This window comes from Lithobates pipiens, unplaced genomic scaffold, assembly GCF_037356315.1.
Source record: "Lithobates pipiens isolate NorthernLeopardFrog02 unplaced genomic scaffold, aLitPip1_a1.2 Scaffold_18, whole genome shotgun sequence".
In the NCBI taxonomy this organism is placed as follows: Eukaryota; Metazoa; Chordata; class Amphibia; order Anura; family Ranidae; genus Lithobates; species Lithobates pipiens.
Window position 1 is genome coordinate 21,792,491 of NW_027507758.1, and position 16,972 is coordinate 21,809,462.

General features: G+C 51.8%; 1 protein-coding gene across 1 annotated transcript; it reads left to right on the forward strand.

The window, feature by feature from the left end:
- Nucleotides 1–7: 7 nt before the first annotated feature.
- YIPF3 (Yip1 domain family member 3) lies at nucleotides 8–15,935 on the forward strand. The gene is made up of 9 exons (XM_077485443.1): nucleotides 8–173; nucleotides 632–847; nucleotides 3,472–3,578; nucleotides 3,989–4,034; nucleotides 4,126–4,218; nucleotides 7,517–7,648; nucleotides 8,141–8,254; nucleotides 8,344–8,467; nucleotides 15,319–15,935. The coding sequence occupies exons 1-9, from the start codon at nucleotides 114–116 to the stop codon at nucleotides 15,444–15,446; spliced, it is 1,020 nt and encodes a 339-aa protein (XP_077341569.1). The 5' UTR covers nucleotides 8–113; the 3' UTR covers nucleotides 15,447–15,935.
- Nucleotides 15,936–16,972: the final 1,037 nt, after the last annotated feature.

Sequence of the window (16,972 nt, forward strand, 5' to 3'; positions counted from 1 at the left end):
CCGCCCCCTAAACAAGTCACCGGGGAGATTCAGCTTACAGCTCCGCCCCTCCACGTATCCTGTTTACTTCCGGGTGTCAGGAAGAGGATCGCAGATACCCCGAGAGGGGCAGAATGGCGGCTCCGGGGGGCAGGAACCTCCCAGACTGGGGTGGCTTCCAGGACGATGTGCAGGTGACCCCCAATTTCCGGCTCCTCCCCATCACTGTCCCCATTAATATCCCCCCAAATACAGGAGATCCCCAATATCACATGATCATCCTCTATAGATATAAGGCCCCTCCCCCACCTCCAGGGGTCTCCCTCCATATCTGGGGCCCCCCTATCCCCAACAATGGGCCCAACTAATTCTGGCCCACCACCACCACCACCGGGGGTCTCCCTCCATATACCACCCCACCACCACCTTCCTGGCACCACCAAACCCCCCCCCCCTTACTGCCCATCTATGGGGGCCCCCATTTTCCCACCACTATTCCTGACCAATTTTGGGGGGGTCTCCCTCCATCTCCATCCACTCCCCCATACTGATTCCTGACCCTCCACCTCCATAGGACACCCAAATGCATACCCCCTCACCCCCCGTACCTCCATTGCACACTCACTGATGGGGGGTATTCTTTCTCTTGCAGAGCGGGGGTGGGGCCGCGGTGATTGACATGGAGAACATGGATGACACGTCTGGCTCGAGCTTTGAGGACATGGGGGAGATCCACCAGAGGATGAAGGAGGACGAGGAGGAGGTAGAGGGCGAAGCGGACGGCGTCCCCGAGGAGGGCGATGAGGACGGAGCCTTCTTGGGCATGAAGGGGATAAAGGGTCAGCTGGGGCGCCAAGTGGCCGGTGAGGTAAGTGTTAACTCCCGTGTCCTGGTTACCTACCCCTCTTCTTCTCACCCACTGTCCACAATGTCCAGTACCCACCCCTCTTCTTCTCACCCACCATCCACCATGTCCTGATTACCTACCCCTCTTCTTCTCACCCACTGTCCACCATGTCCTGATTACCCACCCCTCTTCTTCTCACCCACTGTCCACAATGTCCAGTACCCACCCCTCTTCTTCTCACCCACCATCCACCATGTCCTGATTACCTACCCCTCTTCTTCTCACCCACTGTCCACCATGTCCTGATTACCCACCCCTCTTCTTCTCACCCACTGTCCACCATGTCCGGTACCCACCCCTCTTCTTCTCACCCACTGTCCACAATGTCCTGATTACCCACCCCTCTTCTTCTCACCCACTGTCCCCAATGTCCTGATTACCCACCCCTCTTCTTCTCACCCACTGTCCACAATGTCCTGATTACCCACCCCTCTTCTTCTCACCCACTGTCCACAATGTCCTGATTACCCACCCCTCTTCTTCTCACCCACTGTCCACAATGTCCTGATTACCCACCCCTCTTCTTCTCACCCACTGTCCACCATGTCCTGATTACCCACCCCTCTTCTTCTCACCCACTGTCCACAATGTCCAGTACCCACCCCTCTTCTTCTCACCCACCATCCACCATGTCCTGATTACCTACCCCTCTTCTTCTCACCCACTGTCCACCATGTCCTGATTACCCACCCCTCTTCTTCTCACCCACTGTCCACCATGTCCTGATTACCCACCCCTCTTCTTCTCACCCACTGTCCACCATGTCCTGATTACCCACCCCTCTTCTTCTCACCCACTGTCCACTATGTCCGGTACCCACCCCTCTTCTTCTCACCCACTGTCCACAATGTCCTGATTACCCACCCCTCTTCTTCTCACCCACTGTCCACAATGTCCTGATTACCCACCCCTCTTCTTCTCACCCACTGTCCACAATGTCCTGATTACCCACCCCTCTTCTTCTCACCCACTGTCCACCATGTCCGGTACCCACCCCTCTTCTTCTCACCCACTGTCCACAATGTCCTGATTACCCACCCCTCTTCTTCTCACCCACTGTCCACAATGTCCTGATTACCCACCCCTCTTCTTCTCACCCACTGTCCACAATGTCCGGTACCCACCCCTCTTCTTCTCACCCACTGTCCACAATGTCCTGATTACCCACCCCTCTTCTTCTCACCCACCATTCACCATGTTCTGATTACTCACCCCTCTTCTTCTCACCCACCATTCACCATGTCCTGATTACCCACCCCTCTTCTTCTCACCCACCATTCACCATGTTCTGATTACTCACCCCTCTTCTTCTCACCCACCATTCACCATGTCCTGATTACCCACCCCTCTTCTTCTCACCCACCATTCACCATGTTCTGATTACTCACCCCTCTTCTTCTCACCCACCATTCACCATGTCCTGATTACCCACCCCTCTTCTTCTCACCCACTGTCCACCATGTCTGGTTACCCACCCCTCTTCTTCTCACCCACTGTCCACCATGTCTGGTTACCCACCCCTCTTCTTCTCACCCACTGTCCACCATGTCTGGTTACCCACCCTTCTTCTTCTCACCCACTGTCCACCATGTCTGGTTACCCACCCCTCTTCTTCTCACCCACTGTCCACCATGTCTGGTTACCCACCCCTCTTCTTCTCACCCACTGTCCACCATGTCTGGTTACCCACCCTTCTTCTTCTCACCCACTGTCCACCATGTCTGGTTACGCACCCCTCTTCTTCTCACCCACTGTCCACCATGTCTGGTTACCCACCCCTCTTCTTCTCACCCACTGTCCACCATGTCCTGATTACCCACCCCTCTTCTTCTCACCGACTGTCCACAATGTCCGGTACCCACCCCTCTTCTTCTCACCCACTGTCCACAATGTCCAGTACCCACCCCTCTTCTCCTCACCCACTGTTGACTATGTCTGGTTACCCACCCTCACTTCTCACCCACTGTCCACCATGTCCTGATTACCCACCCCTCTTCTCCTCACCCACTGTCCACCATGTCTGGTTACCCACCCCTCTTCTTCTCACCCACTGTCCACCATGTCCTGATTACCCACCCCTCTTCTCCTCACCCACTGTCCACCATGTCTGGTTACCCACCCCTCTTCTTCTCACCCACTGTCCACCATGTCCTGATTACCCACCCCTTTTCTTCTCACCCACTGTCCACCATGTCCTGATTACCCACCCCTCTTCTCCTTACCCACTGTCCACCTGGCCTGGTTACCCACTCCTCTTCTCTTCACCCACCATCCTCCTGTGTTTTGTTATCCACCCCACTTCTCCTCACCCACTGTCCTGTGGGTCTGGGTTACCCACTCCTCTTCTGTTCACCATGTCTGTTTATCCACCCTACTTTTCCTTAACCACTGTCCTCGGAGTCTGGGTTACCCACCCATTTCTCCTCCCCCACTGTTCTCCATGTCCAGACCATGCACCCTTTTCTCCTCACCCCTCCATCCAGACCTTACTTCTGACTGACCTCTGTGTGTCGGGTAACCCACCCACTCTTTCTATTGCCTGCTGTCTCCTCAGTCGGGGTCACTCACTCTTTTTCTTCCTTTAGATGTGGCAAGCGGGGAAGCGGCAGGCCTCTAAGGCCTTTAATCTTTATGCCAACATAGACATCCTGCGCCCGTACTTCGATGTGGAGCCCATACAGGTCCGGAACCGGTGAGTGCGACCCCCCCCCCCCCCCCCCCCCATGGTGTGATGACAGCGGATTAGACCTCCAGTACAGATATAAGTGGAAGATCTGAGGACTCTTCAGAGGGAGGGAGGATTATTAATGTTGCACACAGGGGCAGTATTATCTGCACACTTCAGGGAACAATTATGGAGTTGCACGGATCTTTACAAAGGCATTTTCTGTATTCAGCATTTTATTTACAATATCAGGTGTAAAGTTCTTGTTATTTGTCTTGTCATGTAATTTAGGGAAATATAAATATGTTGTTTGGCTGTCTCCAGGGGCCCCCCTCTCCCCATATATTCCTGTGTTTTGAGGGGACCCATTGCATTTTCACCAGCGTAAAACATTTCTTCCTGTTTCCCCTCCATCCATCCCCCGCCCCCTCCCACAGGTTGCTGGAGTCGATGATCCCCATAAAGATGATCAGCTTCCCCCAGGTGTGTATGACTGCCCAGTCATGACTAATCTACCCCCGATCTGGTTCAGTGATGGATAAAAAGATCTCATGGTTCCCTCTTCTGTCTACAGAAAATCGCTGGAGAGCTGTATGGACCTCTTATGCTGGTGTTTACCATGGTGGCCATACTGCTGCATGGCATGAAATCATCTGGAACTGTCATTGTAAGGGGGAAAGAGCAATGAGGGGGTGGTGGGTGCCTTATAAAATGGTGTAGGGAATGGTGAATGTGGCATAGGCTAGATGATTTGGTTGGGGGTCGAGGGTGTGGTATGGGATAGAATGGTGGATGCAGTACAGAATGGAGAGTATGCTAGAAGGTGGAGTATTGGATAAGATGGTGGATGTGGTTAAGGAAGTGCAGTACTGGTCAGGATGAAGGGTGGGATGCAGTATGGGATGGAAAGGCTGATGCGGTAAAGGATGGAGAGATGGTTTGGAAATAGTATGGAATGGAATGGCAGTCACTGTATAGGATGGAGAGTTTGGTAGAAGAGGGAGGGTATGGTAATGGATAGGATGGCAGATGAGGTGTAGGATGTAAAGTAAGGTTCAGGATGAATGGTTTGGCTAGTAGTATGAAAAAGGATGAAGAGCTTGGTTGAAGATGGAAGGTGCAGTAATGGATAGGATGTGGTATAGGTTGAAGAGTTTGGTTGTGGATGGAGGATGTGGTATAGGATGAAGAGTTTGGTTGGGGGTGGAGGATGTGGTATAGGATGAAGAGTTTGGTTGGGGGTGGAGGATGTGGTATAGGATGGAGAGTTTGGTTGGGGGTGGAGGATGTGGTATAGGGTGGAGAGTTTGGTTGTGGATGGAGGATGTGGTATAGGGTGGAGAGTTTGGTTGTGGATGGAGGATATGGTATAGGATGGAGAGTTTGGTTGGGGGTGGAGGATGTGGTATAGGATGGAGAGTTTGGTTGGGGGTGGAGGATGTGGTATAGGATGAAGAGTTTGTTTGGGGGTGGAGGATGTGGTATAAGGTGGAGAGTTTTGTTGGGGGTGGAGGATGTGGTATAAGGTGGAGAGTTTGGTTGGGGGTGGAGGATGTGGTATAAGGTGGAGAGTTTGGTTGGGGGTGGAGGATGTGGTATAAGGTGGAGAGTTTGGTTGGGGGTGGTGGATGTGGTATAAGGTGGAGAGTTTGGTTGGGGGTGGAGGATGTGGTATAGGATGGAGAGTTTGGTTGGGGGTGGAGGATGTGGTATAAGGTGGAGAGTTTGGTTGGGGGTGGAGGATGTGGTATAAGGTGGAGAGTTTGGTTGGGGGTGGCGGATGTGGTATAAGGTGGAGAGTTTGGTTGGGGGTGGCGGATGTGGTATAGGATGGAGAGTTTGGTTGTGGATGGAGAGTTTGGTTGTGGATGGAGGATATGGTATAGGATGGAGAGTTTGGTTGGGGGTGGAGGATGTGGTATAAGGTGGAGAGTTTGGTTGGGGGTGGAGGATGTGGTATATGTTGGAGAGTTTGGTTGGGGGTGGAGGATGTGGTATAGGATGGAGAGTTTGGTTGTGGATGGAGGATGTGGTATAGGATGGAGAGTTTGGTTGGGGGTGGGGGATGTGGTATAGGATGGAGAGTTTGGTTGTGGATGGAGAATGTGATATAGGATGGAGAGTTTGGTTGTGGGTGGCGGATGTGGTATAGGATGGAGAGTTTGGTTGTGGATGGAGGATGTGGTATAGGATGGAGAGTTTGGTTGTGGATGGAGGATGTGGTATAGGATGGAGAGTTTGGTTGTGGATGGAGGATATGGTATAGGATGGAGAGTTTGGTTGGGGGTGGAGGATGTGGTATAGGATGGAGAGTTTGGTTGTGGATGGAGGATATGGTATAGGATGGAGAGTTTGGTTGGGGGTGGAGGATGTGGTATAGGGTGGAGAGTTTGGTTGTGGATGGAGGATGTGGTATAGGGTGGAGAGTTTGGTTGTGGATGGAGGATGTGGTATAGGGTGGAGAGTTTGGTTGTGGATGGAGGATATGGTATAGGATGGAGAGTTTGGTTGGGGGTGGAGGATGTGGTATAGGATGGAGAGTTTGGTTCGGGGTGGAGGATGTGGTCTAGGGTGGAGAGTTTGGTTGTGGATGGAGGATATGGTATAGGATGGAGAGTTTGGTTGGGGATGGAGGATGTGGTATAAGGTGGAGAGTTTGGTTGGGGGTGGAGGATGTGGTATATGTTGGAGAGTTTGGTTGGGGGTGGAGGATGTGGTATAGGATGGAGAGTTTGGTTGTGGATGGAGGATGTGGTATAGGATGGAGAGTTTGGTTGGGGGTGGGGGATGTGGTATAGGATGGAGAGTTTGGTTGGGGGTGGGGGATGTGGTATAGGATGGAGAGTTTGGTTGTGGATGGAGAATGTGGTATAGGATGGAGAGTTTGGTTGTGGGTGGCGGATGTGGTATAGGATGGAGAGGTTGGTTGTGGATGGAGGATGTGGTATAGGATGGAGAGTTTGGTTGTGGATGGAGGATGTGGTATAGGATGGAGAGTTTGGTTGTGGATGGAGGATGTGGTATAGGATGGAGAGTTTGGTTGTGGATGGAGGATGTGGTATAGGATGGAGAGTTTGGTTGGGGATGGAGGATGTGGTATAGGATGGAGAGTTTGGTTGTGGATGGAGGATATGGTATAGGATGGAGAGTTTGGTTGGGGGTGGAGGATGTGGTATAGGATGGAGAGTTTGGTTGTGGATGGAGGATATGGTATAGGATGGAGAGTTTGGTTGGGGGTGGAGGATGTGGTATAGGATGGAGAGTTTGGTTGGGGGTGGAGGATGTGGTATAGGGTGGAGAGTTTGGTTGTGGATGGAGGATGTGGTATAGGGTGGAGAGTTTGGTTGTGGATGGAGGATATGGTATAGGATGGAGAGTTTGGTTGGGGGTGGAGGATGTGGTATAGGGTGGAGAGTTTGGTTGTGGATGGAGGATGTGGTATAGGGTGGAGAGTTTGGTTGTGGATGGAGGATGTGGTATAGGGTGGAGAGTTTGGTTGTGGATGGAGGATATGGTATAGGATGGAGAGTTTGGTTGGGGGTGGAGGATGTGGTATAGGATGGAGAGTTTGGTTGTGGATGTAGGATGTGGTATAGGATGGAGAGTTTGATTCGGGGTGGAGGATGTGGTATAGGGTGGAGAGTTTGATTGTGGATGGAGGATATGGTATAGGATGGAGAGTTTGGTTGGGGATGGAGGATGTGGTATAAGGTGGAGAGTTTGGTTGGGGGTGGAGGAAGGCGTATAGGATGGAGAGTTTGGTTGGGGGTGGAGGATGTTGTATAGGATGGAGAGTTTGGTTGGGGGTGGAGGAAGGGGTATAGGATGGAGAGTTTGCTTGAGGGTGGAGAATGGGGTATAGGATGGAGAGTTTGGTTGGGGATGGAGGATGTGGTATAGGATGAAGAGTTTGGTTGAAGATGAAGTGTAAAGATATAATAAAGAGTTTATTCTTTGGCACACAGGTGGAGGGCACACTCATGGGCACTGCCATCGGGACTTGCTTTGGTTATTGGCTTGGAGTTTCATCCTTCATTTATTTTGTTGCCTATTTGTGTAACTCTCAGATCACCATGCTGCAAACCCTCTCCCTGCTGGTGAGTACTAGTATTCCAGTATTAAAATATTAAAGGCAGTAAATAGTATAACAGCCAGGGACCTGCATTTTCCGCGCTAGGTAAATATAAAGCATTGGGTATGAATAGTTTGTATTTTCCTATGCAACCATCAGGCCGGGTTCTGGTCTCTTTCACCTGTATATCTGTGGCTGCACTGTTGGAAAAAGCCCAGTGTTTACAGAGCTCAATAGCTCAAGCTGCAATTTACACACACAATGAATGAGTCAGACCAGAGACACCCTCTTGAGAAGTGACTCCCCCCCCCCCCCCCCCCCCCCAGTGCAGTGACTCCTCACTAAAACAGTGAATCCACCCCCTCCCCTGTACAGCTCCATCTGATGGTTCAATTAGTTACTGTGATTCGAAGCAGGCACCTAATGCTGTCTCCTTAGGTTAGCCATAGTGTTATGGTTGGTTTATGCATTAAATGAAGGTAGAGCGGACGCTCAATGTGACACTCTTCTCTTGCAGGGTTATGGCCTCTTCGGACACTGCATTGTCCTCCTCATCACCTACAACATTCACTTCCACTCTCTCTTCTACATCTTCTGGTTGGTGATCGGCGGCATGTCTACCCTGCGCATGGTGAGGAATCTCCCCACGTGGGGGGGGAGTTTATATGCACTCCCTATTACTGTGCTTCAATTTGACGCTGTTCCCTTCTCATCCTGCAGGTGGCGGTGTTGCTGTCTCGCACTGTCGGTCAATCACAGCGTCTGATCCTGTGTGGCACATTAGTGGCTCTGCACATGTTGTTCCTCCTGTACCTGCACTTCGCCTATCACAAGGTGGTGGAAGGTAAGGACCCTTCCTATGTGGGGACATCATCTGTGTGCAGAGGGGTCTTGTATGGCTTCTGCTGGGGTAAAGATTATGACCTAAAGCAGACCTGTCATAGGAAAATGAAAAGGGTAGTTTGTTCAGGCTTCATCTCAGAAAAGTTACATTTAAATCTGTACTCCGTACCTCGCTTCAATCTTGCACAGTTGTTCCGGTGTTCTGTTGAGAAGTGCCCGGGTTGTACTGCTCATGTGCCGTACAGAACAGCACAACAACTGATTTTATGATCAGCTGTTGAGACGGCGCCTGCGCACAATAGCCTAAAGAATGCATTTTTCTGTCAGATTGTGCCCCGCGTTCCTGTGGTGAGTTCATGTCGGTGAGGAGCAGATTTATAAATGATGGGCAGTTGGAGGCGGGATTTTTAAAGATGCCCAGTGCTGCAAAACAAAACTTTTTATGCTATTCTTCGAAGAAATGTATTCTGTCGGCTATTGTGCGCTGGCGACATCTCACCGTCACAACAGCTGATCGCAAAATCAGCTGTTGTGCTGTTCCGTACAGCGCATGCACCGTTTGTACCAGGCACTTCTCGACATAACACTTCCTCTCCTGTACTGAAATTTCATTGCACACTGTTAGCGTCCCACAATGTGCATTAGAAGATGGAAACTATACAACCCCAGGATCTCTTCCATGCACCACGGCAACACTGTCCCTACCTGATGCACACCGTAGACAGCAGCATTTTGTTAAAACTTTTATTGTTCTGGACATGTACAGTGGTGAAAATAATGATTTGATCCCCTGCAAATTTTGTACGTTTTTCCACTTACAAAGAAATGAAGGGTCTATAATTTTTATCACAGGTGTATTTTAAATGATAGAGACAGAATAATCAACCAAAAATCCAGAGAAAACACACAATACAAATGCTATAAATTGATTTGTAGTTCAGTGAGTAAAATAAGTATTTGATCCCCAAGCAAAACATGACTTACCGTATTTATCGGCAAATAACACGCACTTTTTTCCCCCTTTTAAAATCAGGGAAACTCGCGGGTGCGTGTTATACGCCAATCCCCACTGTCTGTAGGGGCAACAGGAGCGCCGCCAACATTGGCTGAGCCGATCCGAGTGTACTGTGTACTCGGCTAGACTCGGCTCCACTCGCAGTGATGCCCAGTCCCGCCTCCTAGCCTTTATGTCCCGCCATTGCCCGGTGTTGTGTCCATCATAGGAGCCGGGCCAAGGGGTGGGATGGGAGCGTGACTGCGAGTGGAGCCGAGTATACGGTACACTCAGCCTGGCTCGGTCTGTGTCGACGGCGAGAGGAGCCGACTATCTCGGCGGCAGCAAATTCAGAACCCAAACATGCTGCAATTTTGGGCAAGGCTGCAGACGGACACTGGGGAAGGCTACAGATGGACACTGCAAGGCTGCAGACGGACACTGAGCAAGTCTACAGATGGTCACTGCAAGGCTGCAGATGGACACTGGGCAAGGCTGCAGATGGACACTGGGCAAGGCTGCAGATGCACGCTGGTAAGGCTGCATTGATGGGAATTTAAAATGTATGTTTTTTTCCTTAAACTTCCCTCCTAAACTTGGGGTGCGTGTTATATGCAGTTTAGGAGATATTTGCCCGAAGACAGGCACCGCTGTCTACGGCGCATGCATCGTAGACAGCGGTGCGCAGGTGCACTGAACGCGGCATTTCCAAGAACGGAGCTGCCGCGCGTGTCGGCTCCTGTGCGCATGTGCGGGAGAGACGTCATCGCGGCTTCGCCGAATGACAGCGGCGGAGCTGCGAGACCCCACCGAGAAGATGGATGCGCCGGACTACAGGGGACAGCGGTGACTTCGCTGGCTCCTGTGTCAGGTAAGTGACACATAATGGACTACTATGCAATGCATAGTAGTCCATTATGCTTTACCTTTGCAGGGAAAGAAAGAGGAAGTAAACTCATCAGGGTTTACTTCCTCTTTAAGGTCTGAAGATTGGCTAGGGAAGAAGGTTCTCAAGATTTTACAATACATGGCCCCATTCATTGGCCCCTCAATGTGGCAATGTAGGAGAGAAACGGCCCAAAAAGCTTAATGTTTCCACCTCTGTGCTTGACTGTAGGGATGGTGTTCTTGGGGGTCATAGTCAGCATTTTTTTTCCTCCAAGCACGGCGAGTCGAGTTAATGCCAAAGAGCTCTAATTTGGTCTCATCTGACCACAACAATTTCTCCCAATCCTTCTCTGAATCATTTAGATGTTCATTGGCATGACTGCACATGTGCCTTTTTGAGGAGGGGGACTCTCCATGTTTGTAGGAAGAAAAATGCTGACTATGACCCTAAGAACACCATCTCTACAGTCAAGCACGGAGGTGGAAACTTGATGCTGTTTCTCTGCTAAAGGTACAGGCCGGCTTTGCCGCATTGAGGGGCCAATGGATGGGGCCATGTATTATAAAATCTTGGATGAGAACCTTCTTCCCTCAGCCAGAACACTGTAGATGGGTCATGGATGGGTCTTCCAGCATGCCAGTGACCAAAAACATACTGCCAAGGCAATAAAGAAGTGGTTGAAAGAGGAAGTAAACTCTCCCACTCTGATGCTTCTTTTCATTTAGTCCGTTTTATAATAAGCAATTATCAAACTATAGCCACTGTAATCCAGCCCAGATTGCAAATAATTTATTGTTTTAAAGACACTTTAAAAAACTTGTTTACAGGGGTTAGGCAGCGCCATCTTAAGTATTGTTTTCTGAGTCCACAGTAGAGTGTATTTCCGCCCTTACATTGAGCACTTCCTGTACTATTAACCAAGCCTCCTTCTCAATCCAATGTTTCTATGACAACCCTGCTTCCCTGCTAAGCTGACTTGTTTTATCCCATAGTATTTACTTGTACCGATTATCTAGTGTTTGCCTATGTCAGTCTTATCAGCTTCAGCTGTCCGGTCAGCTGTAATGATGTCCGATGCCCAGGTTACACCCCAATTACACTCCATGTGATGTCACATGGGGTGTAGTAGGAAGCTCTGAGTGATTATGCAGGCTCGTGGGATTTCAGTGTTGTGCCGTAGGAAGTCCTGATAATAGACAGACAAGCATACAGAGTGTGCCGTAAATCAGTGGAGATATGGGGCATGCTCCACTGATGTCATTCTAAAGAACAAAAAGGATTACAACAATACTAAGCAAGTAAGGAGATAACTACAAGCAGTGTTCATTAGGGCTTTTTATGCTGATTTACATGGGATAAAGTTGTGGGGGAGAGTTTACAACCACTTTAAGAAGAAGTACATTTAAGGTCATGGAGTGGCCTAGCCAGTCTCCAGACCTTAATCCTGTCGGAAATTTATGGAGGGAGCTGAAACTTCAAGGTACCAAGCGACAGCCAAGAATCTTTAGAGAGTTTGTAAACCCTAAAGGTTTTTCACCTTAATGCATTCTATACATTAAGGTGAAAAACAGTTTGTGATGCAGCATACCCCAGAGCCCCCCCTTTACTTACCTGAACCCGACTGTTCCAGCAACAGGGATGAGCCCAGCAGCTCCAGCCGCCGTCTCGGGTCCTCATTGGATAGATTGATAGCAGCAGGAGCCAATCAAATCCAGTGACCCAGGGAGTCCTGCTGTCTGTCAATGGACGCAGTAGCAGGACTTGGGAGTGTGCCCGCACGGGCGCCCCCAGGGTAAGTGGCTTTCTGTGGAGGCATTTGAGAAGAGGAGGAGCCAGGAGTGCTTTGGGGGGGGGGGGGGCCCAGAAGAGGAGGATTGGGGGCAACTCTGTGAAACACCCTTGCACAGAGCAGATAAGTATAACTTGTTTGTTATTTTAACAAAAAAAAATAACATTTACAACCCCTTTAAAGATCTAGAGAAGATCGGTAAGGAAGAGTGGACCAAAATCCTTCCGGAGATGTGTGCAAACCTGATCACCAACTACAAGAAACATCAAATACTTATTTTACCGACTGAACTGCAACTCAATTTATATAATTTGTATTGTATTTTTCTGGATTTTTAGGTGATATTCTGTCTCTATCATATAAAATACACCTATGATAAACATGATAGACCCTTCATTTCTTTGTAAGTGGGCAAACTTAAAAAATCTGCAGGGACTTAAATAATAATTTTCTCCACTGTACAAAGAAGCCCTGGCTGTGGGTGGAGATCCAGAAATCGCTATGATTAGGCCTTTTCCGGGTAAAATGGGTCAGAGTGGGGAGGTCCCGGGTGTCCATAATGTCCATAACAATAAAGTTTTAACAAAATGTAGCTATCATTGGCAGGGGGCCAGTCCTTTTATTGTGCTTATGGGGAGTGTTGACGAGCCCTATACTGCGAGTTTGGAAGCTTGATTGGTATTCTGGGTGGAGTCTGTAAGGCCGCGTACACACGGGCGGACTGTTCGCCCAACCTTGTCCGCTGAACAGTGTTTGGGCGGACAGTCCGCTCGTGTGTGGGCTTTCAGCGGACAGTTTCAGCGGACAGTTGGACGGACAAAGTCTTTCGGAAATTCCGAAAAACTGTCTGCTGAAACTGTGTTTGAGCGAACAGTCCGCCCGTGTGTGGGCCTGTCCGCTGTACTTTCGAAATGAGCGGACTGTTCCCGCTCGGAAAGTCCGCCCATTTCGAGCGCGTGTGCAGGTAGACGGGGCCCGCGAAGGAGACGTCGCGGGCTCCGCCGCCTGGAATGGGCTTAAAGGGGAACCCCAACGCCGAAAAAAATCGGCGTGGGGGTTCCCCCAAAGTCCACACCAGACCCTTGTCCGAGCACGCTACCCGGCCGGCCAGGAAAGGGGGGCGAGCGAGCGCGCCCCCCCTCCTGAGCCGTACCAGGCCGCGTGCCCTCAACATGGGGGGTGCCTTGGGGAAGGGGGGGCCGCGCGGCCCCCCCACCCCAAAGCACCTTGTCCCCATGTTGATGAGGACAAGGGCCTCTTCCCGACAACCCTGGCCGTTGGTTGTCTGGGTCTGCGGGCGGGGGGCTTATCGGAATCCGGGAGCCCCCTTTAAGAAGGGGGCCCCCGGATACCGGCCCCCCACCCTATGTGAATGAGTATGGGGTACAATGTACCCCTACCCATTCACCTGTGAAATAAAGTACAAAAAAAAACACAACACAGGGGAAAAAATATTTTATTGCACAGCTCCGGGGGTCTTCAGTCTTCGGGGGTCTTCTCGCCGGACTCCTCCGCTATGTGTGTGTAGCTCTTTTACTAGCGGAGGAGTCCGGCTTTCTTCCTCCCCGCCGCCGGCCTCTTCTCCCGACTTCGGGGGTCTTGTCCCCCTCTTCGGTTCTTCTGCCGGGCCACCGCGCCTTCTTGTAGCTCTTTTACAGGCGGTGGCCCGGTCTTCTGTCGCCGCCTTCGGTTCTCTGCCGGGCCACCGCGCCTTCTTGTAGCTCTTTTACAGGCGGTGGCCCGGTCTTCTGTCGCCGCTGTCGTCGCCGCCGCCGCCGCCTTCCGTTCTTGTTCTTCTTCTTGTTCTTCTGCTGCTTCTCCTGGAGATGTTGACTCGACGAGCTCTCCGGCCGGAATGCCAGAGCCGCGCTGTGCGGTCACTTATATAGTGACAATGGGGCGGTGTCACATGGTATATGTCACATGGGTTGGTCACATGGGTTGATGTCACATGGGGACTATGACATCGTAAGGGGGCGGGGTCACCATGTGACCAACCCATGTGACATATACCATGTGACACCGCCCCATTGTCACTATATAAGTGACCGCACAGCGCGGCTCTGGCATTCCGGCCGAGAGCTCGTCGAGTCAACATCTCCAGGAGAAGAAGCAGAAGAACAAGAAGAAGAACAAGAACGGAAGGCGGCGGCGGCGACGACAGCGGCGACAGAAGACCGGGCCACCGCCTGTAAAAGAGCTACAAGAAGGCGCGGTGGCCCGGCAGAAGAACCGAAGAGGGGGACAAGACCCCCGAAGTCGGGAGAAGAGGCCGGCGGTGGGGAGGAAGAAAGCCGGACTCCTCCGCTAGTAAAAGAGCTACACACACATAGCGGAGGAGTCCGGCGAGAAGACCCCCGAAGACTGAAGACCCCCGGAGCTGTGCAATAAAATATTTTTTCCCCTGTGTTGTGTTTTTTTTTGTACTTTATTTCACAGGTGAATGGGTAGGGGTACATTGTACCCCATACTCATTCACATAGGGTGGGGGGCCGGTATCCGGGGGCCCCCTTCTTAAAGGGGGCTCCCGGATTCCGATAAGCCCCCCGCCCGCAGACCCCGACAACCAACGGCCAGGGTTGTCGGGAAGAGGCCCTTGTCCTCATCAACATGGGGACAAGGTGCTTTGGGGTGGGGGGGCCGCGCGGCCCCCCTTCCCCAAGGCACCCCCCATGTTGAGGGCACGCGGCCTGGTACGGCTCAGGAGGGGGGGCGCGCTCGCTCGCCCCCCTTTCCTGGCCGGCCGGGTAGCGTGCTCGGACAAGGGTCTGGTGTGGACTTTGGGGGAACCCCCACGCCGATTTTTTTCGGCGTTGGGGTTCCCCTTTAAGCCCATTCCAGGCGGCGGAGCCCGCGACGTCTCCTTCGCGGGCCCCGCCTACCTGTACACGCGCTCGAAATGGGCGGATTTGCCTCCGCCTTACGTGGGCGAGTCCGTTCATTTCAAAAGTTGAGCGGACTGTTTGGCAAACAGTTCGTTAAAACAGTCCGCTCGTGTGTGGGCAAGTCCGCTCATGCAAATTTTGAGCGGACTGTTTGCCGAAACTGTTTGACGAACAAGGTTGGGCAAACAGTCCGCGCGTGTGTACGCGGCCTAAGGGTACAGGGCGGCAGAAAGGATGATTCCTACTTGTACTATTTCCTGTGCCCGCTCACCCGCTGTGCCCTTCTCCTCGACAGGTATCCTGGACACACTGGACGGACAGAACATGCCGCCCCCTTTCCAGAGAGTCGCTCGTGATTTGTCCTTGGACACCAACTCTGTTTTGAACGTGACCCTCCAGGCCTTGCCTGCCCAGTCCGGCTGAGCACAGGTCACATGACAGGAAGTGATGCGGATACAAAGGACTTTTTCAAAGACTGACCCCTGCAGGTCGCATATCTTCTGGGGGACGGTATGAGGGTTCCAAGGATTATTCCTTTGAATGGTGCCCAGTTGGGTTTGCTGGCTTCTTCTTTTGGACTGGCTCTCTGTAAGGGGTTAAATACCCCCTTCTTTTTCTACAAAGGGTCACCTAACACCCCCCCCCCCCCCCCCTTCTCACACTAATTTTATTTTATGATGCTGATAGTTTGGACAGCCCCTCCCCCATGTACCAATCTCCTCCAGCAGCCTGAGCGTTGATCATGTAGCGTAACCGGGAAGTGGTTTTATGGAGCTTTTGTCTATCTGGGTGGACAATCTGTCTCCACCCATGTACAGAATTCCTCCCATTACTATGTATAGTTGGATCTCATTGTCTCATGAAGTCTTCATCAGTCATTTTATGCTTCATAATAAATATAGAGCAGTGTGACCCCCCGCCTGGATTCTCCTTCCGCTAGGCGTCAGGGCCAACTTCATTCTGGAGTTAGCTCCTGTTATACATTGTTAATGTCTTTTTCAAAAGTCATTTTTAATCTTCTAATAAATAATTCTGGGGCGATCCTGCTATGAAGGTCCTTGTTCAAGCAACCTGTTCTAGGGTGATAACGCTCTGTCCCTGTCCCCCAGTTGTGCTCCTATCACATGGGCTTCTGATGGAGACCACAAATGGCCATTTTCATTACACAGGCATGAGCCATTGTTGTCATCATATGGAAACCCTCCCTGAGAAATGCTAATCGGCTATCTCTGCAGTGCATGCAGACAGGAAGTGGCTGCAGAGAGCAACAGCACTGAAATGGACCAAAGGATTTTATCACATACATTAATATCTGAGGTGAAGGGACCCGGCCGCCATGTGCCAGTGGGTGAAGGGACCCGGCTGCCCGGCCGCAGAGCCCGTGGGTGGAGGGACCCGGCCGGCCGCAGAGCCCGTGGGTGGAGGGACCCGGCTGGCTAACACACCTGTGGGTGGAGGGACCCGGCTGGCTAACACACCTGTGGGTGGAGGGACCCGGCTGGCTAACACACCTGTGGGTGGAGGGACCCGGCTGGCTAACACACCTGTGGGTGGAGGGACCCGGCTGGCTAACACACCTGTGGGTGGAGGGACCCGGCTGGCTAACACACCTGTGGGTGGAGGGACCCGGCTGGCTAACACTCCTGTGGGTGGAGGGACCCGGCTGGCTAACACTCCTGTGGGTGGAGGGACCCGGCTGGCTAACACTCCTGTGGGTGGAGGGACCCGGCTGGCTAACACACCTGTGGGTGGAGGGACCCGGCTGGCTAACACACCTGTGGGTGGAGGGACCCGGCTGGATAACACTCCTGTGGGTGGAGGGACCCGGCTGGATAACACACCTGTGGGTGGAGGGACCCGGCCAGCCAATGCACCCGTGGGTGGAGGGACACGGCCAGCGTGTATGTGGGTGGAGAGATGATTAGACAAAACAAAGTAAAGGGCTCTTC

Coding starts and splice junctions, on each gene's coding strand:
- YIPF3 (XM_077485443.1), top strand. CDS start 114: ATGGCGGCTCCGGGGGGCAGGAACCTCCCAGACTGGGGTGGCTTCCAG. Junction 174..631: donor GCTTCCAGGACGATGTGCAG/GTGACCCCCAAT, acceptor TTTCTCTTGCAG/AGCGGGGGTGGGGCCGCGGT. Junction 8,468..15,318: donor CTATCACAAGGTGGTGGAAG/GTAAGGACCCTT, acceptor TCTCCTCGACAG/GTATCCTGGACACACTGGAC.